Source organism: Rhinoderma darwinii, chromosome 4 (assembly GCF_050947455.1).
Source record: "Rhinoderma darwinii isolate aRhiDar2 chromosome 4, aRhiDar2.hap1, whole genome shotgun sequence".
Taxonomy (NCBI): Eukaryota; Metazoa; Chordata; class Amphibia; order Anura; family Rhinodermatidae; genus Rhinoderma; species Rhinoderma darwinii.
The window spans coordinates 30227179-30255125 of NC_134690.1; the positions used below are offsets into that span (position 1 = coordinate 30227179).

The following is a 27947-nucleotide window of genomic DNA, read 5'->3' on the forward strand; positions in this document are numbered from 1 at the left end:
CACAGACTAATTCCACTAAATTCTGCAAAAAAACTGTGGGGTCAAAATGCTAACTATACCCCTAGAAAAATGCCTTGAGGGGTGTAGTTTCCAAAATGGGGTCACTTTTTGGGGGTTTCTACTGTTTAGGTACCACAAGACCTCTACAAACCTGACATGGTGCCTAAAATATATTCCTAAAAAAAGGAGGCCCCAAAATCCACTATGTGCTCCTTTGCTTCTGCGGCCTGTGTTTCAGTCCATTAGGACACTAGGGCCACATGTTGGATATTTCTAAAATCTGCAGAATCTGGGCAATAAATATTTGAGTTGCATTTCTCGGGTAAAACCTTCCGTGTTACAGATTTTTTTTTATTACAAATGAATTTTGGCAAAAAAAATGAAATTTGTAAATTTCAAATTTACTTTGCCTTAATTCCTGTGAAACGCCTAAAGGGTTAAAATACTTTCTGAATGTGGTTTTGAATACCTTGAGGGGTGCAGTTTTCAAAATGGGGTGATTTATGGGGACTTTCTAATATATAAGGCCCTCAAAGCCACTTCAGAACTGAACTGGTCCGTGAAAAAATGGCCTATTGAAATTTTATTGAAAATATGAGAAATTGCTGCTAAAGTTCTAAGCCTTGTAACGTCCTAGAAAAATAAAAGTACGTGAAAAAAATGCAAACATAAAGTAGACATATGGGGGATGTTAACTAGTAACTATTTTGTGTGGTATTACTATCTGTTTTACAAGGAAATACATTTAAATTTAGAAAAATGCAAATTTTTGCAAATTTTTGCTAAAATTTGAAGTTTTTCACAAATAAATATTTAATTTATTGACCAAATTTTTTCACTAACATAAATTACAATATGTCATGAGAAAACATTCTCAGAATCGCTTGGATAGGTAAAAGCATTCCGGAGTTATTACCACATAAAGTGACACATGTCAGATTTGAAAAAATCATGTGTCCACAAGGCCAAAACAGGCTGTGTCCTAAAGGGGTTAAAAAAGACAATATAGATCCGGAGTTTTGTATGTAAAATGGAACCTTTACTGTATTCTCATATAAAATTTCTTAGAAAAAACGAACATGTACAAATAGTGCATATAAATGTCAAAAATCAAGTATAATGGATTTTCAGCATTTGCTCATGGCATATATCCAATACAGTGGAGGAAATAAGTATTTGATCCCTTACTGATTTTGTAAGTTTGCCCACTGTCAAAGTCATGAACAGTCTAGAATTTTTAGGCTAGGTTAATTTTACCAGTGAGAGATAGATTATATTAAAAAAAAAAAAGAAAATCACATTGTCAAAATGATATATATTTATTTGCATTGTGCACAGTGAAATAAGTATTTGATTCCCTACCAACCATTAAGAGTTCAGCCTCCTCCAGACCAGTTACACGCTCCAAATCAACTTGGTGCCTGCATTATAGACAGCTCTTACATGGTCACCTGTATAAAAGACTCCTGTCCACAGACTCAATGAATCAGTCTGACTCTAACCTCTACAACGTGGGCAAGACCAAAGAGCTTTCTAAGGATGTCAGGGACAAGATCATAGACCTGCATAAGGCTGGAATGGGCTACAAAACCATAAGTAAGACGCTGGGTGAGAAGGAGACAACTGTTGGTGCAATAATAAGAAAATGGAAGACATACAAAATGACAGTCAATCGACATCGATCTGGGGCTCCATGCAAAATCTCACCTCGTGGGGTATCCTTGATCCTGAGGAAGGTGAGAGCTCAGCCGAAAACTACACGGGGGGAACTTGTTAATGATCTCAAGGCAGCTGGGACCACAGTCACCAAGAAAACCATTGGTAACACATTACGCCGTAATGGATTAAAATCCTGCAGTGCCCGCAAGGTCCCCCTGCTCAAGAAGGCACATGTACAGGCCCGTCTGAAGTTTGCAAATGAACATCTGGATGATTCTGAGAGTGATTGGGAGAAGGTGCTGTGGTCAGATGAGACTAAAATTGAGCTCTTTGGCATTAACTCAACTCGCCGTGTTTGGAGGAAGAGAAATGCTGCCTATGACCCAAAGAACACCGTCCCCACTGTCAAGCATGGAGGTGGAAACATTATGTTTTGGGGGTGTTTCTCTGCTAAGGGCACAGGACTACTTCACCGCATCAATGGGAGAATGGATGGAGCCATGTACCGTCAAATCCTGAGTGACAACCTCCTTCCCTCCACCAGGACATTAATAATGGCTCGTGGCTGGGTCTTCCAGCACGACAATTACCCGAAACATACAGCCAAGGCAACAAAGGAGTGGCTCAAAAAGAAGCACATTTAGGTCATGGAGTGTCCTAGCCAGTCTCCAGACCTTAATCCCATCGAAAACTTATGGAGGGAGCTGAAGATCCGAGTTGCCAAGCGACAGCCTCGAAATCTTAATGATTTACAGATGATCTGCAAAGAGGAGTGGGCCAAAATTCCATCTAACATGTGTGCAAACCTCATCATCAACTACTAAAAATGTCTGACTGCTGTGCTTGCCAACAAGGGTTTTGCCACCAAGTATTAAGTCTTGTTTGTCAAAGGGATCAAATACTTATTTCTCTGTGCACAATGCAAATAAATATATATAATTTTGACAATGTTATATTTTTTTTTATTTTTTTTTATATAATCTATCTCTCACTGGTAAAATTAACCTAGCCTAAAAATTCTAGACTGTTCATGTCTTTGACAGTGGGCAAACTTACAAAATCAGCAAGGGATCAAATACTTATTTCCTTCACTGTATAATTAGATAGTCAGATTTAGACAGCAATTTATGCGTATTTTAATAGATGGAGAGTGTTCATCAAGTTTTACATTTGAGATCCTTCCTTATAAATACCCAACAAGTATTTGAAGAGCGGGGCTCAATGCCCCCATACCCGTTTGGATGTCATCCGTTTCTGGATGGCTTTAGGCTTGATGTCGGGGCACCAGGAAATCTCTCTTAATATAGGAAAAGATCTCCCATGGAACCTCTCTCAATGTGCAAAAATATACCTCCCAACGCGTTTCCTCACGGCCAAGCGATTCTTCAGGGTAGATGGGCCATAACCAGCTAAATCCAATTCTCGGAGTGCTGGGACAAATTAATTAGCTGTCTATTTGGAGGCGTATTCGCAGTGGCAAGAAGTCGCCCAGATGGTTCAATATTTTTGAAGTTGGCGCCTGTGTCTGACGTCAACAGAGATTTCCCTCTCCTTTTAAACCCCGTTGACTCCTCCCCCTCTCCTGGCACTCCCCCATGGTGTGTGTCAATAGGGGAGCGATGAATCGTTCACCCGTCGTACAGCACAAAGAACAAATTGCGTATGTGCTGTCCGTCGAGGGATCGCTAAACATTGCTGTTCGTCCCTCGCACCAGATACGCATTGAGTCTCCCTCTCTAAGAAAACAGAGAGAAGGGAAAGTGGATCTCTCATACAACGGCACTTACATCTGCGCCGCTGCGAAAAGCGACTCCACCTCTAGAAGAGACTCCGTTGCAACTTGGGTTGCCTCTATGAGAATCCTCCCCTGTATTTCATCTGAGATGACAGCGATAACAACATGGCTGTGCAGTCAGATAGATACAGGGAATAGCCATGGACAGCAAAGACTTCTGTCACATGCCTGTGGGAAACTGGACTGCCCATCTGGACATGGGGCGAAAGGGGTGGGGTCTATTATATGTGTAGGGTGACAGACAAACTTAACCCTCACCACTCAACCTAAGTAAAAAAATTCCTAGTTAAGGAGTTTATTTAATAAAGAGAGTGAATGTAGATCATATGATCATTGTTAGAAAGGATATTTAATGGCAAAGAGATATGTCTTATATATATATGACTATATCGCATATCCAGAGTTTTTTTTGGCAAGAAAAAAGATTTTTAGAAAAAAAGTGTTCTTTAAAGAAGACCTCTAGTGGACCTCTAGTGGTGCACCACCCACCCTGACTGTATACCACCCTCTACACTTCTTTTATGTATACTGTACTTACTTTTTGCACTGCTGCCTTGTCTGTGCTTTAAAAACCCCTCCATCTTGATTCTAAGATTTCCCCAGCTTTCTCTTCCTCTCTGCTTTGCTATAAATCCCATGATGCTTCAGCACAGCATCACATGACCAGCTAAAGACCATATAATTTCTGCATGCTGGGGGACTTAACAGAAGCCCGTGAAAATGACGATATACTGCAATACTTTAGTATCGCTGGTTCAAGTCCCCTCGGGGGGCTAATAAAGTGTGTAAAAAAAATAAATATGAAAAAGGGGTGGGGCCTGACGGCGAGACTGGACAGACGCACTTGAGGAGAGCTCTGCACCACCTAGCTTAATCTACCTCCATCCATGCTCTTCCAGCACCAAAACCTGGCTCTAGTGCTATCCTCGGCACCCCCTGGGCACCTGGCACAGATTGACACCATTTTTGGGCGTTTTGGCCACATTTTTGGAACGCGGACTACTAGTAGGCCTGAAGCCGCGGACTAAATTTTTGACGGCCGGAGTGCCGTCGTGCCGCTCCGGCCCGTATAGCGCTCCGGTGCCTCAGCGGACCGAGACCTACAGGCCCTATTAGACATAGCTGGGCCCCCCCTGGACCCCTGTCTCCTGGCTTCAATGTGGGACCGAGTTTTTGCTGACAAAAACGAAAAGAAAAAACGGCTGATGCATAACATGGCCGCCATTTTGGATTTGGCCCTGTGGGCCTGTTTCACATTGCCTGACGCCGGCCATCTTCTTACAGACCAGGAACGCCAGATAGACGCAGGAAGGTAGAGTACCAGCTACCCCAGCCTACTATATTACATTCATTGTTTGAGGTGAGGTAACACCTACCCATTCTGACACATATCATCTCTGGCTCTTACTGTGACTTTCCCTAATATATTACCAGGGGAACAGACTAGTAGACTACAATTTTAGGCCTGTTGAATAGAGCCTTGCCGTAATTTCAAGAATTCAGTGTCTCTATGCGGTTCTACATCTACCTTAAATCTGGACTGCGACTCTGTAACAGCCCAGGACACTCTCATACATAAGAGCCAAAGCCTCTCCTGTAACCATTTACTTCACTCCCTGCTACACTAGATGCAGATAGCTAATATAGTGACTATGTGATCTGATGTGAGCACATATTGCACCCAGCTCTTTTACCATATTAGAGTTGAAAATTGGTCAAACAAAGTGTGTGGAATCCCAAACTACCTCTAAACAGGGGAAATCCCAGCCGGATATGGACAAATACCTACGAAAATACTCGCCGTGAAAAATTGCTGCGGGAGCTAAACGCAACTGACAAATCGGGGACCAACCTGAAACCTCAGATGCTGAAAGCAACATTGACGATGAGTTGTCTCCAAGTGCATCTTCAATGGTATCTGTTTCCTCCTCAGGCCTTCAGAAGATCATAGAGAAGGCGCTCAGATCTGTCATAAAGAACTGGCTAATATTAAACAAGAAGTATGACAGGTGGGAGCCAGAGTGGAGCTCCTAGAGGAAACACAGTTTGCTATCTTAAAACACAGTGATGCCACCGCCTCTGCTTTGACAACGTGCCAAGCACATCTGAATTCCCTTCATGCTTACGTAGAAGACCAAAACAATTGCGGATGGCAAAATAATATTAGAATTAGATGGGTTCCTGAAAGTTATCCACCAGCCGAAACTATAGCAGTAACACAAAGAATTCTTGAATTTGTTTTGTGCCCAGATTCGCTGCCTGACTTTCATATAGAACGAGCACACAGAGCTCTTCATCCTAAACCGAAAGAAGATGAACAACCACGGGATATCCTTCACTACCAAGGAAGCGATTCTTTGTAAAACAAGAGCAATGCCAGAATTGATTTTTGAAAGTCACAATCTGACATTTTTTCAAGATCTCTCCAGCCACCCTGACCAAACGCAGAGCATTGAGAGCCCTGACAGATAGGTTGCGTAGCCTGAAAATTCCCTACAAATGGCTCTTTCCGTTTGGCATTTCGTTTCATCATGAAGGAAAGATATGCAATATTCATGCACCTGAAGATCTACACAGGATGTGTCCACCACTGGCGTAGCTATAGGGGTCGCAGCGGTCGCAATTGCGACCGGGCCCCGAAGCCAGGGGGGCCCACAGCCCCCCGCACCACATCAATAAAAAGTTACTATAGTAACTCGGGCCGCGGGCCCCTGTTACTATAGTAACAGACTTTACTTACCTTCCTGGTTCCGGATCGCAGCGGAGGTCCTGACGTCACAGCTCTGTGCGCAGCGCATTACGTCACAGCGCTATGCGCCGCGCACAGCATTGAGACGACAGAACTACCGCCGCGGCTGAAGAGGAAGGTAAGATTAGCCCTGACTGGCGGGGTCCGACTCCCGGGACCCGCCAATCAGCTGTTTTGAAGGGGCCGCAGCACTCGTACGAGAGCTGCTCCCCTTCATTCCGGTCACAGTGTGAGCGAGTAGTGAAATGAAGGGGAAGCAGCTCTCGTACGAGTGCTGCGGCCCCTTCAAAACAGCTGATTTGCGGGTCCCGGGAGACACATCAGCTATTGATGGCCTATCCTGTGGATAGGCCATCAATGTTTAGGGACTGCACAACTCCTAAGCCTACGATGTAGCAGGCTTAGGGGGCCCATGAGACAGGATCACAGATTGTGTGATACTGTCTGCTGGGCCCTGTATCTAAGCCAATCACATGGTAGGCTTAGATACATGGCCCATGTGTGATCCTGTCTGATGGGCCCTGTATATAAGCCTACCACACTGTAGGTTTAGATACAGGGCCCCAACACACAGTAATCTTATACTGTATAAGATTACTGTCTGCTGGACCCTGCATCTAAGCCTACGTTGTGGTTGGCTTAGATACAGGGTCCCACAGACAGTATCACACATGGGCCCTGTATCTAAGCCTAACACATGTGTTACTAATCGTTTTTCTTGTGTGTTTTCTTACAGGTTCGGTCGTTGGACTACGTCGGATTCCAGGACTACTTCGATGATGGCTTTTTTTTTTATTATCAATAAAATGGTTAATGAGGGTTGTGTGGGTTTTTTTTTTATTTCAATAAAATATTTTTTCTATGTCTTCGTGGTTTTTTTTTTAACTATTACTACCGCCTTAGTAATGGCCGCCGGCTGATTGACAGCATCCATTGCTAAGGCGGGGCTTGGTGTTAGCCGGAGCAGAGGCGAACACTAAACCCCTTTATTACCCCGGTACCCACCGCCACCAGGGGTGCTGGGAAGAGCCGGGTACCATCCAGTACTTGACCATCTGTAGTGATGGTCGGCCACTGGGGTGGCCGCAGGCTGGTATTATCAGGAGGGGAAAGGCCAGATACAGTGGCCCTTCCCACCCTGGTAATGCGAGGCTGCTGCTGCTTTATTGTATCTGGCTGGTTATGAAAAATGGGGGGGACCCCACGTCATTTAAAAAAAAAAAAATAATTGGAAAGAACGATGTGGGGTCCCCCCGAATTTTCATAACCAGCCAGATACAACACAGCAGCAGCAGGCAGCATTACCAAGGTGGTAGGTACCACTATATTTGGCCTTCCCCAGCCTAATACTACCAGCCTGCGGCCACCCCAGTGCCTGCCCGTCACTACAGATGGACGGGTACTGGTTCGTACCCGGCTCTTCCTAGCACCCCTGGTGGCGGTGGGTACCGGGGTAATAATGGGGGTTAGTGTTGGCCTTTGCATCGGCTAACATTAAGCCCCACCTTAGTAATGGAGGTTGTCAAGCAGCCAGCGGCCATTACTAAGGCGGTGATAATAAAGTTTAAAAAGATAAATAGAAAAAATATTTTATTGAAATAAAAAAACACAACCCTCATTAAGCATTTTATTGAGAATAAAAAAAACGCCGTCATTGAAGTCCTCGTATCCGAAGTCCAACAACCGAACCTGTAAAAAAACACAAACGCACAGAAATAATCAGAAACACATAAAGAAGCAAAATTATTATTCTCACCTTTCCTGGGTCCAGCGCTGGAGCCGCAATGTCAGCGAGATGAGCCCTGTATCTAATCCAATCATGTCTGATGCTGTCTGCTGGGCCCTGTATCTAATCGTATCATGTGTGATACTGTTTGCTGAGACACTGTATCTAATCCTATCATGTGTGATACTGTCTGCTGGGCCACTGCATCTAATCCTATCATGTGTGATACTGCCTGCTGAGCCACTGTATCTAATCCTATCATGTGTGATACTGTCTGCTGAGCCACTGTATCTAATCCTATCATGTGTGATACTGTCTGCTCAGCCACTGTATCTAATCCTGTCATGTGTGATACTGTCTGCTGAGCCAATGTATCTAATCCTATCCATAGTTTATAGGGTTGTAGTGCTATAGATATGCGGTCTCCTATACACACATTTTTTTTGGGGCGGACACATATGTATTGGGGCTATTTCCCCTGACATTTTAAGCCCTGAGGGTATGTTCACACGGCAGCGTCCGTTACGGCTGAAATTACGTTTTTTTTTTTTTTCATGAGAAAAAAGCTCCGGAAATTCAGCCGTAAAGGCATGTGCAGGCGTTTTTCGCTGCGTCCATTACGGACGTAATTGGAGCTGTTTTTCCATGGAAAACGGCTCCATTTACGTCTGAAGAAGTGACAGGCACTTTTTTTACGCGGGCGTCTTTTTTATGCGCCGCCTTTTGACAGCGGCGCGTTAAAAAAATTACCGTCGGCACAGAACATCGTAAAACCCATTCAAATGAATGGGCTGATGTTTGCCAACGCTTTTGAGCCGCATTTTCGGACGTAATTCAATGCTAAAACGCCCGAATTACGTCCGTAAATAGGGTGTGTGAACCCAGCCTTAGTGACGCCCCGGCTGCTAGTGCTGCATTGTTGGGTCACTTAGGAGACCCAGGACCGTCGGCCATGAGGAGTTTGCGGGGGGGGGGGCCCAATAAGAACTTTTTCATCGGGGCCCATGAGCCTTTAGCTACGCCCCTGGTGTCCACTACTGCAACTGGACCCCAATTCTATACCCTCATGGCTCCCATACACAGATGTGGACTCTCTTCCCCCATGGCCGAGACCAGAACCCTGACAAAAGTCTAGAAGCTGCACACCTAAGAAGACACGGGCTGATATCCCACCTTGATATCACCGATTTCACTCTTTACTGACCATGATGTCTGTTTGCTGACTATAAGCTATTGATAGGTTTTAAATTTCTAGCTTACATATGGCAGCAACTTTGCAATGTGGTCATGATTGACCTGATTCTTGACAGATAGTATTTCTACAATGTTTATTCCATTACTGTGTTATTTCTGCTATCTGTTATAAATTACCAGATGACTGTTAATCTGCAACACTGTACTAAATTTGAATTTCCCTGAACCGGGAAACTGTATGTTCTCGTAGGTAAAGTGCTATTGTATAACTTTGTCTACATAGCCCCCCCCCCATATAACTATAGTTGGTTTAATAACTAACTATCCTAGCACTGTTGATCAGTGCAAGTAGTGTTCACCACTACAATCTTCTGTTTAACATATATTGTGTTTTATATTTTTAACTTGTGCTTTCAGTACTTATGTCACAAATTAAGATAACGTCTTTGAATGTCAAGGGTCTTAACTCTCCAACCAAGCGCTCCCGGATTATCCATTCCCTCAAGAGGATGGAGTCATCTGTGCTGCTTCTACAGGAAACCCACTTCATGAAAGGTAAAGTGCCAAACTTACCAAAAACTGAGAATAGGAAAAGGGGGGGGGGTGGGGAGATCCTCCAGCTCAAAGTTTGTTGTGTCCGTGAGTAGACAGCGCCCGGTATCCCGCACAGCCAGCAGCAGAAGAAGAAGGACCTAAATCCAGCGCTTGTGATAGATAAAAGGAACCGACGTTCCACTTTTATTAATAGTAGATCAGGTTTAAAATGACAAAGTAATGAATGATGTAGCAGAGTACAGAGGTGGGTGGAAGGTGAAGGATCAAAAGTTGCCTTAAATCATTTGTTTTGCCTACGCGTTTCCGACACGTCTTGTGTCCTTATGGTAAGCGCTGGATTTTGGTCCTACTTCTTCTTCTGCCAAACGTACCCAAATCTCCCTACACGTCTTGGTATCACGCTTGTAATGCAGATCGTAAATGTAACGGGGTCAGCATAGCGTTTAGATCTGACGTCCCTTTCGAACTATTGTCTCAAGTAATGTATAGTGAAGGTAGATTTATATTCATCAAAGGGAAAATTGCAAACACTCTTATCTCTATAGGGAACATATATGCTCCAAACACTGGGCAAATAGCGTGGCTCTCTGACACGTTAGAAACCTTTTTCCATTTCTCCGAGGGTCTTGTACTTTTAGGGGGGGGGGGACTTCAACATTACGTTGGAGCCGCTGTTGGATTCCTCCAGGGGGACCTCAATCCATAGATGTTCGGCTCTTAGAAAGATTCATAAACTTCTTACATCACACCGCTTGGTAGACGTCTGGAGGAGTTTTTTCCCCTCTGTAAAGGTAAGAGCAGAGTTCACAGCAGCACTGAATCTGCACGCTCCTCTCCTGAAATACTCTGTGCTGCTGTGAACTCTGCTCTTACCATTACGTAGCTCAGTCTATTACCTCTCCTCCACTCCTGTCCTCAATAACACCTTCACATGATTGGCAAGTCACCACCCCGCACAAGATCCGCACGTTCATCTCCTGAAATACTCTGTGCTGCTGTGAACTCTGCTCTTACCATTACGTGGTGACTTGCCAATCATGTGAAGGTGTTATTGAGGACAGGAGTGGAGGAGAGGTAACAGACTGAGCTACATAATGGTAAGAGCAGAGTTCACAGCAGCACAGAGTATTTCAGGAGAGGAGCGTGCAGAGTCTTGTGCTGCTGTGAACTCTGCTCTTACCATTACATAGCTCTCAGTCTGTTACCTCTCCTCCACTCCTGTCCTCAATAACACCTTCACATGATTGGCAAGTCACCACCCCGCACAAGATCCGCACGCTCATCTCCTGAAATACTCTGTGCTGCTGTGAACTCTGCTCTTACCATTACGTGGTGACTTGCCAATCATGTAAAGGTGTTATTGAGGACAGGAGTGGAGGAGAGGTAACAGACTGAGAGCTACGTAATGGTAAGAGCAGAGTTCACAGCAGCACTGAATCTGCACGCTCATCTCCTGAAATACTCTGTGCTGCCTTAAACTCTGTGGACAGGTCAGGATCCTGTTTCTTTTAAATGCTGCACTGTAGCGCAGCCTTATATAGTGGATCGAGCGGGTTCCCTAGCAGCATTTAAAAGAAACAGGATCCTGACCTGTCCACAGAGTTTAAGGCAGCACAGAGTATTTCAGGAGATGAGCACGGCCGGCCACGGGCAGCCGGTCGTTTTTCCGAGCCGTGCTCCCATTATAAAGTATAGGAGCACGGCCCGTAAAATAAAAAAATAGAACATGTTCTATCTTTTTAACGGCACGGGCACCTTCCCGTGAGAAAACGGGAAGGTACCCGTGGCTAACAGAAGTCTATGGGCCCGCTATTTCGGGTCGTAATTACGACTCGTAATAACGGGTGTTTTTACGGTCGTGTGCATGAGGCCCCGTAATGACGGATGGCTACATGTGTGCACCCGTCATTACGGCAGCGTTGCTAGGCGACGTCAGTAAATAGTCACTGTCCAGGGTGCTGAAAGAGTTAACTGATCGGCAGTAACTGTTTCAGCACCCTGGACAGTGAATTCCGATCAGAATATAGAGTAACCTGTAAAAAAAAAAAGACGTTCATACTTACCGAGAACTTTCTGCTTCCTCCAGTCCGGTCTCCTGGCCGTTGCCTTGGTGACGCGTCTCTCTCGACATCCGGCCCGACATTCCTGGATGACGATACAGCCCATGTGACCGCTGCAGCCAATCACAGGCTGCCGCGGCCTCTGCAGCCAATCACAGGCTGCAGAGGCCTCTGCAGCCAATCACAGGCTGCCGCGTCAGAAAAGAAGGTCGGACTGGAGGAAGAAGAGGGACTCGTCACCAAGACAACGACCGGGTACGTATGAAATGCTTTTTATTTTATTTTTAATCAGCAGCCTCTTTTCTCTATCAGTGATTGATAGAGACAAGTGGCTGCCGATATGTATAATATTTTTAACCGGGTTCGGTCAAAACGGGTTCGGCCGAACCCGGTGAAGTTCGGATTCGCTGCGAACCGAACTTTTCCCGATGTTCGGACCGAAACCGGGTTCGGTTGTCCCGGTTTGCTCATCTCTAGTCGTCACGTATGACTCCATCCTGAGGGATGGCGCGGTCCCTACCTATCAGGAGTAGAAGGATTTCCCAGGATTTACCTCTATTAACTTTCTCACCTATTTCCATCTTAAACGGTGCTATCTAGAGGTGATTAAGCGTGATACCTATGGACGCTCGGAGACATGGCTGGAGACACTTTTTTGCTTTGGGGTAGACCACCTAAGAAAACAATCTACCTCCTATATACCAGTCTTCTAAAAAATGTATACCACCGGTTCCCTTACCTTTATTAGGGCCTGGGAGAAAGAATTAAATATGACATTTACAGAAAAAGAGAGAGGGGAGATTTACAAAAACTCTCTAGGTATTTCTAGGTGTATTAAACTTCAAGAATCCACATATAAACTCACTTCCAGATGGTACAAGACCCCTTGGGTCTTGAGCAGAATTTATCCGGGCACCTCATCACTATGCTGGAGGTGCCACAAGACAACGGGTACATATCTCCATATATGGTGGGAATGCAAAACGATAGCTCCATACTGGGTTTCTATACAGTCCGTGTTGAACATTGTGACCCATCCTTCCATTACCATAGACCCCTGCTTATTGTTCCTAAACATACAGACATCCTCTACTGTGGTCAAACCTGAAGTGCTTTGGAAGCATTTGTTCGGTGTGGCTAAGGCGCTTATATCACTCTATTGGCAAACCGAGATATCCCATATAGAGTTACATAAATATGTTAAATTCCAAACAATTTGGAAACCCTGGTCAACTTTTTGTGAAGACAAAACTTATAGCCATTTTTGGGTTGAATACAATGTACAATAGATGAGTTGACCCTTTGCCATACTGGCTAAACCTGTCTCTTCGGGATAGATGTCTGTCATCTTCCTTGATTGTCGAAATGACTCTGGTTCCACTTCCTTCATTCTCCTTCCCCCATGTCCCTACCATCTTCCTTCTCCTTTTCGCCTCCTTCCTCCTGATCCCTTGGTGACAATAAGTACTGAAACTGTTCTACTGCCATAATGCTTCATTGTTTTGTTGTTTATAAATACTGCTGACTGATTGTAAGTTCACATTTCTTGACTTTTACTATCCAATGTATCCAGGTACCTGTATACATTTCATGTTATAATGTTCTGAAAAAGATTTGGCATTTGTATATTGCTTTATTTTTCTTGCATGTAAAATCAATAAAAAACTTTTATTGTAAAAAAAAAAAAAAAAAAAGTGAAAAATAAGTTTTTAGTAGTGGAAAAAAAGTATTTCAAGTAAAAAAAAACAAAACACAATTTCCCCCCTAAAGTAATGTAAAAAGTAAACAAAATTGGTGTCGCTGCATCCGTAAAATTCTGAACTATTACAATATAATGTAATAAAAAATGATTGAAAAGTTCACCATACCAAAAAATCATACCGATAAAATCTACAGTTCATCCCACAAAAAATAAGCCCTCACACCACTCAATTGGTGAAAAAATAAAGTTATGGCTCTCAGAATGTGGCGACACAAAACATTTTTTTAACGAAGAGTTTATTATCAATAAAAGTAGTAAAATATTTAAAAAAACTATATAAATTTGGTATCACCGTAATCTTATTGAGCCACAGAATAAAGACAAGTTGTCATTTTTACTGCACGGTGAAAGTCGTAAAAACGAAACCCATAAAACAATTGAGGAATTGCAGTTTTTTCCAAACTTCAGCCCGCAAATAATTTTTTTTCAGATTCCCAGTACATTATATGGAAGTATAAATAATAACAAAAGAAACTACAACTCCTCTTGCAAAAAATAAGCCCTCACACAACTCTATTGATGGAAAAATAAAAAAGTTATGGCTCTTGGAATGCGGGAGGGAAAAACAAAAATCAAAAATCCCAAAAATGGCTTTGTCCCGAAGGGGTTAACCTGCACTAGAAATTTGTCAGCTGCAATATGTTACAGGCACTTTTTGGTTTTGGACTACTTTGATATAAAACGGTCATTATATAATGTTTATGTCAATAGTTCTGAAGAAGCTATTTCGAGTAGATATGACTTATTTCTGCTCTCCACATCATACCAGTCACTATTATTTTTATTTTCTACAAATTTTGTACCAATCTGTAAAACTCTGCGTGAGCGCAGATGAAATATTTCTCAAAGAAAAAAATTCTTCCTTGTTGTTTTCCCATCTACAACATTTTATTCATGGGATCAGAACATGACTGCCCCCATATAGTGATCAGGCGTATTAATATTGTACACCACCATTTTACATTGGAGCTAAATTGCCTCTTGCTTTTGTACCATAGTATGTGGTCTGAGGGTTTCAATGCATTTTCCACCCGGAGACTAGAGATGAACGTTGATGATTTCTTTCATGCTGTTCCTTTTACACACTGTTTTGTTCTCTGCGGCCTGTGAAGTTAAGTGTTTATAGTTGCCGAGCCATACACTGTTTAATGGGAAATAAAAGTACCTGGAAATATATGTTCCTGAGCAGTTCTCTAGTGCAAATTCTCAGAATTTTCTATTTATCCATTTTCTGGTATAACTGAATAGGGGGTAGAGGTTCCAGTCACACCCTGGAGCCTGGACGGGCCCAAAATGTCCATCTGCCCAATATGGAAAACATCTTTAGAATCTTCATTCATACATCCATTGCGTTTTTACCGGGATAGTCCTGTTAAACGGGACTAAAAGGGTTAGGGCTTATACAAATTTGCATCAAAGTAGCAAAGTTTTGTATGAGTTTGGGTGAATGGGGGCAGCGCTTTTAATCATGACCTGTGAATGCGGATTTAAATGTTGAGAGATATGCTTAAAGTTAAGTCTCTGCTAGTGCACGTATTGGTTGTCATACTTATCAAACCTCCTGCAGAAAGGGGGACATCCAAGATTCCCAAGTCCATAATGCCTGGAGTTCATACCTCCCAACTTTCAAGTATCGCAGAGGGACAATTTTTTCCCTGTTAAGCCATGCCTCTAATCCGCCCAATCGCATCCGCACACACCCGGTTCAGCCCACAGTTTCATGCTCCCATAGTGCCTCCCCACAGTATAATCCTCACATAGTTCCCCCACACAGAATAATGCCCCTATAGCTGTCCTCCACACACCGTATAATACCCCAATACTGTAAGACTCCATAGCTGCCCCATACAGCATAATGCCCCACAGATGCCCCACAGATGCCCCATACAGTATAATGCCCCCATAGCTGTCCTCACACAGTGTAATGCCCACACAGATGCCCCCATACAGTATAATGCCCCTTATACTGTATAATGCCCACAGGTGCCCCCATACAGTATAATGCCCACACAAACTTCCCCATAGAGTTTAATGCGCCCATAGCTGCCCCTATACAGTATAATACCCCATAGCTGCCCCATACAGTACGATGCCCCATAGCTGCACCATACAGTACAATGTCTCTACACTGTGTGCACAATTATTCGGAAAGTGAGTATTTTGACCATATCATAATTTGTGTGCATATTTTCCCAACTCCAAATTGTATAAACTTGACTGCTTATTGGATTGAAGCGACCAGGAACCCGTTATCCTCCAGTGCTGTCATATTCCAGAACTGCCACCTCCCTGGAGTGGCCAGAAGTACAAGGTGTTCAGTGCTCAGAACATGGCCGAGGTAAGGAAGCCCAAAACCCGACCACCACTGAACAAGACACATCAGTTGAAATGTGAAGACTGGGCCAAGAAATAGCTGAAGACAGATTTATCAAAGGTTTTATGGGCTGATGAGATGAGTGACTCTTGACGGATCAGATGGATGGGCCCATGGCTGGATCAGTAACGGGCACAGAGCCCTACTTCGAGTTAAACGCCAGCAAGGTGGAGGTGGGGTACTGCTATGGGCTGGTATTAGTAAAGATCAACTAGTTGTATTTTTGAGGATTGATTTTATTATTGAACTACATACAGTGCTGTCCGTCAATCCAAAATGTTAATAAAACTCAAACATGAGTATTTAGGAAAGTAAAACAGAAGTTTTGGCTTTCTTAGGAAAATATCCGTCTTCAGCTATTTCTTGGCCCAGTCTTGTCGTTTTCAACTTCTGTGTCTTGTTCAGTGGGGGTCGGGTTTCGGGCTTCCTTACCTCGGCCAGGTCTCTGAGCACTGAACACCTTGTACTTCTGGCCAATCCAGGGAGGTTGCAGTTCTGGAATATGACCGCACTGGAGGATAATGGGTTCCTGGTCGCTTCACGTTTGATTCTTCTCAAATCTTTGACAGTTATTTGCGTTTTTTTTTGTTTTTTTCTCAACCCGTTTCTTGTGACCCTGTTGACTATTGGCAATAAAACGTTTGATGGTTCTGTGATCACGCCCCAATATCTCAGCAATTTCAAGAGTGCTGCATCCCTCTGAAAGATGATTTTTTACTTTTCAGAGTCCGTTAAATCTCTTTTTTGACCCATTTTGCCAGAGGAAACAAGCTGCCTAATAATTCTGCACACCTTGATATAGGGTATTGATCTCCTTAGGCCACCCCTCCCTCATTACACAAATACACATCCCCTGATATGCTTCATCCAATCAGCAGTCAAGTTTATACTACTTGAAGTTGGAAAATATGCTAAAAAATGATGATCTGGTCAAAATACTCACTTGCCTAATAATTGTGCACACAGTGTATAGCTACCCCATACAGTACAATGCCCCCATAGCTGCCCCCACACAGTGTAATGCCCCCATAGCTGCCCCTGTACAGTATAATGTCCCCTTAGCGGCCTAATACAGTATAATTCCTTCTTAGCTGCCACCATACAGTGTAATATCTCCTTAGCTGCCATCATACAGTATAATGTCCCCATAGCTGCCCCCATACAGTATAATGACCCCACAGCTGCCCCAATACAGTATAATATCCCCTTAGCTGCTCCCATACAGTATAACGCCCCATAGTGTCTAATAAAATAAAGACTTACCTTCCCACGACAAGTGGTGGAGCTCCCTCTGCTCCACTGCGCTGTAGTATAAGTAACTCGATGCAGACAAGCGAGATGACATCACTGCATCATGCCTATCTGTGCCGAGTGGCTCACGGCCTCTTCACACCGTGAATGGTGGAGCAGGGAGCTAACGGTTCCTTGTTTCAGCATTGGATTAAACTGTATCTGCGTACTGATACAGTTGAATCCAACTGAAACTGGGACTAACCGCTGGCCTCCTGGGACAGCGGGACACCGCCCGGAATCCGGGACTGACCCACTGAATCAGAGACGCGTAGTGATCCATTCTGTACTTCAAGTGAAAATGGACATCACATCCCAATTCTAGGGCGGCAACCAGTGTTGACACAAACCATCAGAAGGCGTTTGCTACGAGCCAGACGTCCAGCTACAGGTGTTCCATTGACCACATGCCACCGCTCTCAAAGGCTATCTTGGTGCACAGCAGGACGGCAATGGAGGCTGGAATGGAGGTCTATCCTCTTCGGCGATAAGTCCAGCTTTTGTCTCGGACGCAATGATAGCCGGAGACTGGTCTGGAGACCATGTGTGCAACGCCATGAAGAGGCCTTCACAAGGGAACGTCACACCGGTCCTACTCCCGGGATTATGGTGTGGGGTCGCATAATGCACAGTAGCCGGACCCCTCTAGTCTTCATTATTCATTTTTATTTGTATATGTTTCATAGAGCTCAATGTTGTGTAGGTCAAGTAAGACTTGTTTCAGTACCATGGACAGAGGAGACAGCCATTCAGGTCATGAAACAATTGTGCCATTTACATTACCTGTGCTATGATTTGTGGGTCTTATAACGAAAGTTTTCAGTAATTTAAAAATTCAAAGGTCTTGAAAATGCAATATTATAATCAGTACGGCAACTCAAAATGATGTAGCAGAGGGACCTTTTGGTCACGTCAGGAACCAAGGCCAGTGTGTGACTGTTACCTCTGCACCCCATATATCTTACCCCTATACCTAGCATAAAATGCTTCTGTGTTCCCTACAGTATGTTGTATTATATCGCATAAATCCTACTCTGGATTACATAGCTCTTTATGTCCTTAATGGATTCTTAAAGCGTTGGGTTGTCAGGTGTCATTACTTCTGTTACAGTTTTACATAATCATAGATAAGATAGATTTATATAGTTTTTATTGACATCACTCAGCTCATCTACTCAAGTACTGCCGTTTTTCATGTAACGCTGCAACATAGGATAACTTCTGTCTCCGTCTTGTATCTCTTGACATCTCCACCCTAAATCCATGTCCATCAGCTAGTCTGGTTGAATGGTGATCATGCTTGTGGTCATATACAGCAGGTAATTTAGCTCCTGGGCAAGTAAATCTACCCATACACATTAGATTTGCAGATAATCCTCTACTTGCTAACCTCTACACATTGAAATAAACATGCATATAAGGCCGAACCCGACCATGCATGTTTATGTGAAGGTAGGAGGCTATACCTGTTGGTCGAACAAGTCTTGGCCACCTTAAAGGGGTATTCTGTCATACAAAGTGATGGTATATTGTTAGTTTATGGAATCACTTCTGCGACTAGTGGTTTGCCAGGTCCCCCAACGATTCTGAGATTGAAGAGGCCGCAGCGCTGCTTAAGTGCTGCATACCCTTTATTGTTTCCCCTCTACCTCACTACTCCCAGCCACTGCAACACAGCTGCATTCAAGTGAATAGGGCCACAGCTCCCTGCACAGCTGGGTAGCCAGTATGGCCGCTGTGCAATGGCCCCTTAATTCTTTAGAGCGGGGGTCTAGGCAGTCGCACCGATCGCAAAGTGATGACATATGTTTGCTGTGTTTTGATCATTTTTAATGATAAATTAAAGGTGGATCATATCATTAGCATTTTTTTATAATGTTGCAAATAAAGGGCCTCTGGACTGCACTAAAGTCCGTCTTCTGCCCTCTTCCCCCTCTTCAATACTTGTTCCTGCTGTTCACTACACCAACATGGTGGCCAACATTACCAATGACTTCCCTCTAGAGTCAGCCCATTTCCGAGCATCATTGCTATAGTTCTGAGGTCTCCATAGTCACTCAATGGCAACCACGACATGGTTTGTTACCAGACCACCCTTTCCAGCAGCCACTTGGAACTATGGAAAGTCTGCCACTGAACAGTCACCATTACCATATAACTGAAATGGATGAATTGAGTTCTAGAAGAATAGCACAGCATTTACCATAATGTTCCCAACCATAAAAAAATTCCTCTATGTTTATATGACCGGTTATGATGACTATTCTGAAAATGAATTCTCTGATTGTCAATCTGGCCTGACCTGTAAATTGATGCACAAATATGTTATAAATATTAAATTATACATTTTAACTATAAAGTAACTTCATATTTGCAAATGAAAGTGACTTTAAAGAACATTGAATAACCTGGAAGAGATTAATTCGAAAGTCAATAGTATGTCTGCCTCTTACTGACCTTGAAGTATTATTGAATTCTTGTCCTTCTTTAACATAATTTTCAGCCTTGGGGCGTTTCTTGGTGAGGTCAGTTGTATTTGGTTTTTACAACTTCTGAGGAGAAAATCTGAAGAATTTAATGTAATTCTAAAAAGACTGAACAGCAGTCGAGGTGTGTGTTAATCCAGATAGTCAATATCTCCAATGCACTTTCTTTGTTTTGCCTGATAGCCCCAATTTACAGAAGAAACTCAGAGACCGATTTAAATGGATTTCTCAATATACCGAATTAGGGCATATACATAGTATGAAGCCATTGGTTGGTTAGGCTCCGACATCTGGGACCCCCACTGATGCCTAGAATGAGATGGTCTCAGCCATAGGAAAAAACAGTGTTTGGTTCCAGAAGTTTATCCTAAAGCAATCCCGACATATTTACAGTTTATATATATATATATATATATATATATATATATATATATATATATAATATTATATATATATATATATAGTATTTGTGTTATTACTGTCAACAGATAGATATGTATGTGTGTGTATATATATATATATATATATATATATATATATAAAAGAGTTTTGAATTAATGGGGGGGTTTAGTTCAGGATTCAGAGCGAAGAATGACTATACAGAGTGTATCTTGCTCTAAAGGACCCCTTTCTTCAGCTCATTGCTTTTGGTTATTGTTTTGGGAACTGTGTAATGCTTCATTTCTATCTGTGGTGGCGCTGCAGTGGAATTGGACACTTGGTGCCAAATTCCCTAACCGTTAACATCTGTTCGCTGGGACAACTTATCATCAGTGGTTATTTCTAACAAAAAATGATTGTCCAATGCGAAAAGCTCCTTTAAAGCTTGTTTAGAATCTGTAAAGAGTTTGAGGAGTAATTATTACACCAATCAGTGCATTAAGCTGATGTAGAGAAAACTATCTTATAGTTATATTATCTTATATTATATTAGAGAACCTAAGCTAAGAGGTTAACCGTGTGCATGCCAACTGGTTCCAGTAGAAACTAGCATACATCTGAATGTATAATACAGGGATCAGTACAGGAGAAGTCATGTAATGTATGTACTGTCAAGGATGGACATGCTCCCCAGAGTAATAGCTTTGTAGAAGAAATTGAAAGAGTTGATCCAGCGCTGTAGGAATGTGTTTAAAAAGGAACGTATTCCCAATTTTATTCGTATCAAAACTTAAAATTCGGAATGAATTCCATGACTAAGAGCACTCGACGTGCTTGAAACGCGTAGGCTCACTACACCTACCGACTACTGCCTTGATACCAAGTCTGCCTGTTATTGAATTTTAAGTTTTGATACAAATAAAATTGGAAATATGTTCCTTTTTAACCACATTCCTACAGCGCTGGATCAACTCTTTCCATTTCTTCTATTTGCCTACCGTGGACCGTTGCGGAGATCCGAGCGAAGCAGGACTATCAGGCGTTGGGCTGGTGAGCTGGAGGTTTCCTCCCCCTGTTCTAATAGCTTTGTGCTCTTGAGGTGATTGGGCATTTGAGGGCCAGCAGAAAACTAGACATCAGAAGATGACAATCTAGTGGGTCACTTGGTGCTGGGGTCACTCAAAATCACTATAAGTCCTTACTAAGGATATGACTTGTGTTTACAATGATAAAAACAGCATAAATTAAAATGAGGGGACATATACTATATATAGATAGAGGATGGGACCTCAGAATCATTCCCTAGAAGCTTTTTGTTGTTTTCAGTATCCAACTACATTTATATTATAAAGCTACTGTACTGTATGTTTATTGCTTTGTGTCTAGAGCTCTTATGCAGACCTATGTGTCTCCATGGCAACAGACTACAAACCCTGTGTAGTCTGATCCTGCAGCCAAACCCCCCTTCATCTGTCTTCATCTACTTTTTGCTAACCTATATTGACATTTTGGTTCTGTCCACAGGTATGAATGACATGTAAAGCAGGATGGCAACCAATAAAAGTTTCTTCGGCAGTGAGGGCTTACTTCCGATAGTCGAGAGAGGAGGAGACCTTTTTGAATCTAAGCTTTCAAAAGAAGCTGATATCATTGCTGGATTATACTTGTTGATCATTGGTAAGTCCATTATGCCAAAATTCCCCGTGCCAGTATTTATGTACCGTACAAATTCTTCAAACCAATTTTGAATCAGAAAAATCAATATTGAAATCTTGTGCGATAGACACAATATACTTGAAATAATAGTTTATTACATTGCGATCACTTTGCATAGTTTTTCTCTAATTAGTAATGGTAAAGTATCATATAGTCACTAATAACCTTTACTTGCTATTCCATGCCTAGGCACACGGTGCGCTGTTTAGCTAAAACATGTCTATGAGCAACTCTGAGTGCAATGGGCTTTAATATTCATGTAGTATAATATTCTAAAGTGTAATATATGTATGAATAATTTAATTCTTCCAGGTCATGTTGTATCGTATAGTGGCAAATGAGGATCTGCTAGATTTAGAAATCACATAGATGTTTTACCATTCTTCCAAGTGGCTTCAGCTCAACTGAGAATTCTTTTGATAGCAGTTTGGACAATCTCTTTTATGATAGACGGGTACCTCCACAATAATCTGATCACAAGGTGTCCCACTGCTGTGGCGCCAACGATCAGCGGTAATCTTTAGGGAAACTTGTTAGCAAGTGTTCAATTTCCCTGTAGTGCCACCCCAGGGGAAAAGGTGTACTACACATTTCCCATTAAAATCAATGGTCCATCCATGTAATGCATTCATTTTCCAACTGGATATAACCACTTCTATCTATCTTGGCTGGCAAGACAGAAATCAGAGGACCCCACCTATCAGATGTTTATGGCATATCCTGTAGATATGGCATAAATGTCTACGGTGGGATAACCTCTTTAACCCCTTAAGGACGTGGCCTATTTTGAGTCTTGAGGATGCAGAAACTATTATTTTTTTTTTTCAGCGTTGCATTCTGATACTCAGAATTTTGTCTTTTTCTGTTGACGTAACCATATAAAGGCTTGTAGTTTGAGGGATGAGTTGTAAATTTTCATGACACTATTTCGGGGTACATATAACTTATTTGAGGGGGGGGATTGGAAAAAATACAGTATTTCCACCATATTTTTTTTCTTTTCAAATTTGGCACCATTCACTGTAAAAATAGCGTGCTATCTTTACTCTGACGGTATTATTATTGCAATACCAAATTTATATAGCTTTTTTTATGTTTTACTTTTTTCACACAATAAAAAAATTATTTGTTTTTGTGTCACCACATTCTGAGAGCCATAACTTGTTTCTTTTTCCATCTACAAGGCTGTGTGAAACTTGTTTTTGGGGGGTGATTTTCAATGGTACCAATTTGGGGTACATATGACTTTTTGATCACTTCATTTAAATTTTTTATGAGGCGGGATGAATTAAAAATAGCAATTCTGGAATAGTTCTATTTATTTATTTTTACGATATTCACCGTGCGGTATGAATGACATGTTAAAGTTAGTCTTATGGTTTACTACATTTGCACAACAAAATCACTTTTATATATATATATATATATATATATATATATATATCTATATATATATATATATATATATATATAAATTTTTTATTTGTGTTGCCAGATTCTGAGTCCAAATTTTTATTTAAATGTAATTATTATGTGGTCTTAAATTATTAGAATAACGGTCTAAAAATGGTGCAAATGCTTGCTGCCCGAGCCCCCATTTTCTATAAAACAGACCACGCATAATACGGTTACTTTTGTCCTAACCTAAAAATAATTAACCTTCAAAGAATTAACCTAAAAAGATGTAACTGTTGCCCCGCAGTTGTTTTTGTTGCTTTCTAGTTCTTAATAACCAAAACAATTCAAGCTCTTTTATCTTCCCCTTGGCACAAAATGACATAATTTTACTTATCACTAAAGAAGCGATAACACTTTTATTTCTTCTTATATGCGAAAAAATTAAAAACTCCTTACTTTTGCTCCTCCTGGAAGTGCAGTGTCCGTCTTGTGATTCCATTCATAGAAGGAAGACCAACTAACTGAACAAAGACGTTACTTGTCTTTCTTTCCCTGCTTGCTTATCACATTCTGTACTTTTCTCATTACTTTAAAGAAAGGGAAGAGTGATACGTTTGGCACCATCACAGGTGGTTGGAAATTGAAAGGTGAACCTATGCCAGTTACTCTGCAAAAAGTTGCATCATCCTACAGTAAAGCTGTCCATACATATTGGATCATTTCAAAAAATGGCGGGAGAAAGTGTCTTCAGTCAGTGATTCCTATGCCTAGTCCCCTTTGAACATACTTGATGGTCACATCTGGACAATTATAGTAATTACTATGGTTGCTGGTCACATTGGAAACTGTAGAATTGGCTTCGATAATTAACCATGGCTGATCTAATTTCCTCCTTAGGTTGGGCACCTTGTTAGCAGACCACAGACTAATATCTATTGAATTGCAAGTCATAATGCATAGCCTGGACTGTGAGTAGCTGTAGATCACTGGTATACAGCCTATGGCTCTTCAGCTGTGACTAAATGACAACTCCTAGCATTCTGGGGGTTGTAGTTTCAAAACAGCTAGAGAGCCGTAGTTTGGAGACCAGTGGTGTAGATGATGCAGTATGATTGTCGTTCTCACTAGTTTCCTGAATGCAACCAAGGCTCCTTCACAAAGTCCCATCAGCGGTCATCATGTGATCTGCTTATCATCAGCGGACCCTTGTAACAAGAACGCATTGGGTGAACAACAATTTATTTTATAGGCTATGGACACTTTTGGACACATTTTTTTATTGTTCATTTGCTTTTAAATGCAAACTTTAGCAACTTTTTAAATTGAAAAAAAATAAATAAATAAATACCATTTTGTTACTGAAGAGTCAACTCCCGTACATAGCTGTTTGTGCTGCTGATTCTGACATAGATCCGACAGCACACTTTTTCTGGCTGTGTCAGCTCTCTCTGCTTTCCCCCTTTCCCCTCTAAGGGTATGTTCACACGCCCTATTTACGGACGTAATTCAGGAGTTTTACGCCTCGAATTATGCCCGAAAAACGTCTCCAAACCGTCTGCAAACATCTGCCCATTGAATTCAATGGGTGTTACGGTGTTCTGTGCAGACGGGCTTTTTTTGCATGTCACTTCTTTGGACGTAATTGGAGCCGTTTTTCATTGACAAAGAAAACCAGCTTCAATTATATCCATAAAAGACGCCGCGAAAAATGCGTGCACTTGTCAAAACGTCTGAAATTCAGGAGCTGTTTAGATAACATGGGGGGGGGGGGCTACAGATAGCATGGGGGGGGGGTTGTACACAGCTTAAACTATATTAGAGAGGGACACACACACACGTACACACACATGTACACACACACACACACACACACACACACACACACACACACACACTGTTAGCGCAGGGGGAGATAATAACACACAGTGGCTGTATTAAAAGTAGAAAGCAGTACAAGAGTAAAGCTGTGTTGATACATGAGAGCTAGTGAAAGCAGCAATATTCTGTATCCACAGACCTCACATTCAGCATGTATTACTGGGAGGGACACGTCCACATGAAAAAAAGTCTGCAACTTGCTCCTAGTTTCAAACTGAATATTAGGGGGGGGGGGGGGTCTTAAAATGAATGAAGGAGTGAGGATTGCAGCCTAAAACATAGTGAAAGTTTTTAAACTAATGGTTACTACTTACATATGTAAAAATCTTTTTTTCCATGTCAAAGGAGTCCATAGTCTTTCAAGCTAAAAACCTGAGGGACTAAATATATAGAGTTAATCGATTAAATAATATAAACAATACAGTTTTTAATGAAACATAGATTTTAATATCCTAAAAGCATTTGAAATGAGGTCAGTAAAGCAGTGACGAAGAGAATGTATTCACTCAAAACCCTCAATGCTCCACCAAACATCAGACTATGACTGCTGTAAGCTATGTAATAAAGGTTCTCTGAGGACACTATTATCTATGTTATGTCTGTTTATTTCATTTTATGGTCTTAAAAATATCATGAATGCTCAGGCCTTGGTCCTCACACTCAGTAAGGGAGCGTCTTTAAGTGGGAAGTGTTGTTATGAGAGGACTAAGAGAGTAACAGACCAACGATTGATTGACAAGGCCGGTCATAGGTTTAATATTGGCGCCCCCGTATGATTTACCATATACTGCCCAAATAATACAATCATACAGTATACAAATATCCATACAATGCAGTGTCGGATTACCCCTACAGTGCAGACAATTATGCTTTGGTCACATACACATTATACATGATCAGGAGTCCCTAGTGGAAGTTTAATAATATATAAATAAAAAGACAAAAGTTCACAGTAAAAAACAAAACAAAACAATAATACATTTTTCCATTAAAAGTGTTTTTCATGTTACAAAAGTGTTAAGAAAATAGACAAATATATGGTATCGCCGTAATCGTAACAACCCTTATAATAAAGTAAATGTGTTATTTATTCTGCACGATGAATGGCGTAAACTTAAAATGCAAACAACAAATTAATAACGTTGATCAATAAGTAAAATGTACCCCCCAAAAAAAAACTCATCCCACAAACCCTCCTATGAAGAGGAATGTAGAGAATGAGGCAGCACGACCAATTTAGTGAAAAATAGTGATCCTGTTTATTGTACACGCAACGTTTCCGCTCCGTATGAGCCTTTCTCAAACTCAGGGCTTATTTTTACGAACGTGTAATACGTCCGTGCTACGTGCGGGATTTTCACGCGCATCGCACGGACCTATGTTAGTCTATGGGGCCGTTCAGACTGTCAGTGATTTTCACGCAGCGGCCATAAAGTCAATGGGTGCGTGAAACTCACGCGCAGCACACCGAAGCACTTCCGTGTGACGTGCTTTTCTGTTTATAAACATACAAACAGAGTGTCATAATGATGGCGGCTGCGCGAAAATCATGCAGCCGCGCACCATACGCCGCTGACACACGGAGCTGTTATGGACCTTTTGCGCGTGCAAAACGCACACGCTCGTGTGAATCCGCCCCTTATACTGAGCTGAAACGTTGCGTGTGGAATAAACAGGATCACTATTTTTCCCTAAATTGGTTGGGCTGCCTCATTCCCTACCTATATTTCTTTCTGAGATATTTTCATAAAAATAGACTGCGTAGTATGCACCCAATTTGCAGGTTATGCAGGTCGGCGTCATAAATTCCTCCCAACGCGTTTCCTCATTGCCGATCGATACCTATGGGGAAATAGGCCGGCGTCTGACGTCAGACCCCGGAAACAGGTGCAGGCTTTTGAAACATGGACAACGTGGGTAACTGATCTCTTGCCACTGCGGGCAGTTCCCACCCCTCTAACTAAAACGACAGCTACCAGTAATCTTTGCCAGCACCGAAGAAACTCGGGTAAAGCTGGTTCTGGCCTATTTCACCCGAGGAATTGCTCGGCCATGAGGAAACGCGTCGGGAGGAATTTATGACGGAGAGAGGTTCCCCAGATCCCGAATATCCTGCATCTGAACAGGTAGGGAGGGCAGTGACCTTCATATACTACAGTTAAAATAGCCAACTACATTAGGGTTATATATGTGATCCCCTCTCTTTGAATACAATTAATACACCTGCATAACCCGCAAATTGGGTGAATACTACACTGTCTATTTTTATGAAAATATCTCAGAAAGAAATTTTACATTCATAAGCTAAACAAGGCATATGATTGATGATATTGCATGAATACAACCAATTTTATATATGTTTGTACTTTACATTTTAAAAAGAAATACAGTAAAAGTTATATTTTATATTAAAAACTCCTGATCTATTTTTTTTTCTCTTTATAATTATGGGCTTCTAAAACCATACCAACAAAAATTCACACTTATTGTTAAGGATCTGCCAGGCACAGCTTCTGTATCCACGCCCATATGTAATCAGTCTGCACCTGCTTCTATGTCTGTGAGACTGACTCCATCTTCCACTACTCAGGATGGCAGGCTTAGGAGTGGGAGTGCCTATCACAGCCTGGCCAGACGGAGCTAGCTCCCGCCCTCTGTCTATTTATACCTGCCTTTCCTGTTCCTCCTTGCTTGTGATTCTTCTCTGTTGGTTTCCTGGCCCTGCTGCATCTTCTTGAACTACTTGTCCCTGCTTCGTATTGACCCTGGCTTACGGACTACTCTTCTGCTCTGCGTTTGGTACCTCCTTCACACCTGGTTTGACTCGGCTTGTTCACTACTCTCCTGCTCTACGTTTGGCACCTCGTACTCTCCTGGTTTGACTCGGCTCGTTTACTACTCTTGTTGCTCTCGGTGTTGCCGTG

The 27947-nt window shown here is 42.1% G+C and overlaps 1 protein-coding gene across 1 annotated transcript in view; it reads left to right on the plus strand.

Moving 5' to 3' along the window:
* The window catches only part of OPN5 (opsin 5), a 107096-nt gene that overhangs the window by 24485 nt on the left and 54664 nt on the right, over positions 1 to 27947 (plus strand). The window contains exon 2 of the mRNA XM_075863840.1: positions 21556 to 21708. Within this exon, the coding sequence (XP_075719955.1) occupies positions 21579 to 21708 (130 nt within the window). The 5' untranslated portion in view covers positions 21556 to 21578. The remainder of the gene's footprint in view (positions 1 to 21555; positions 21709 to 27947) is intronic.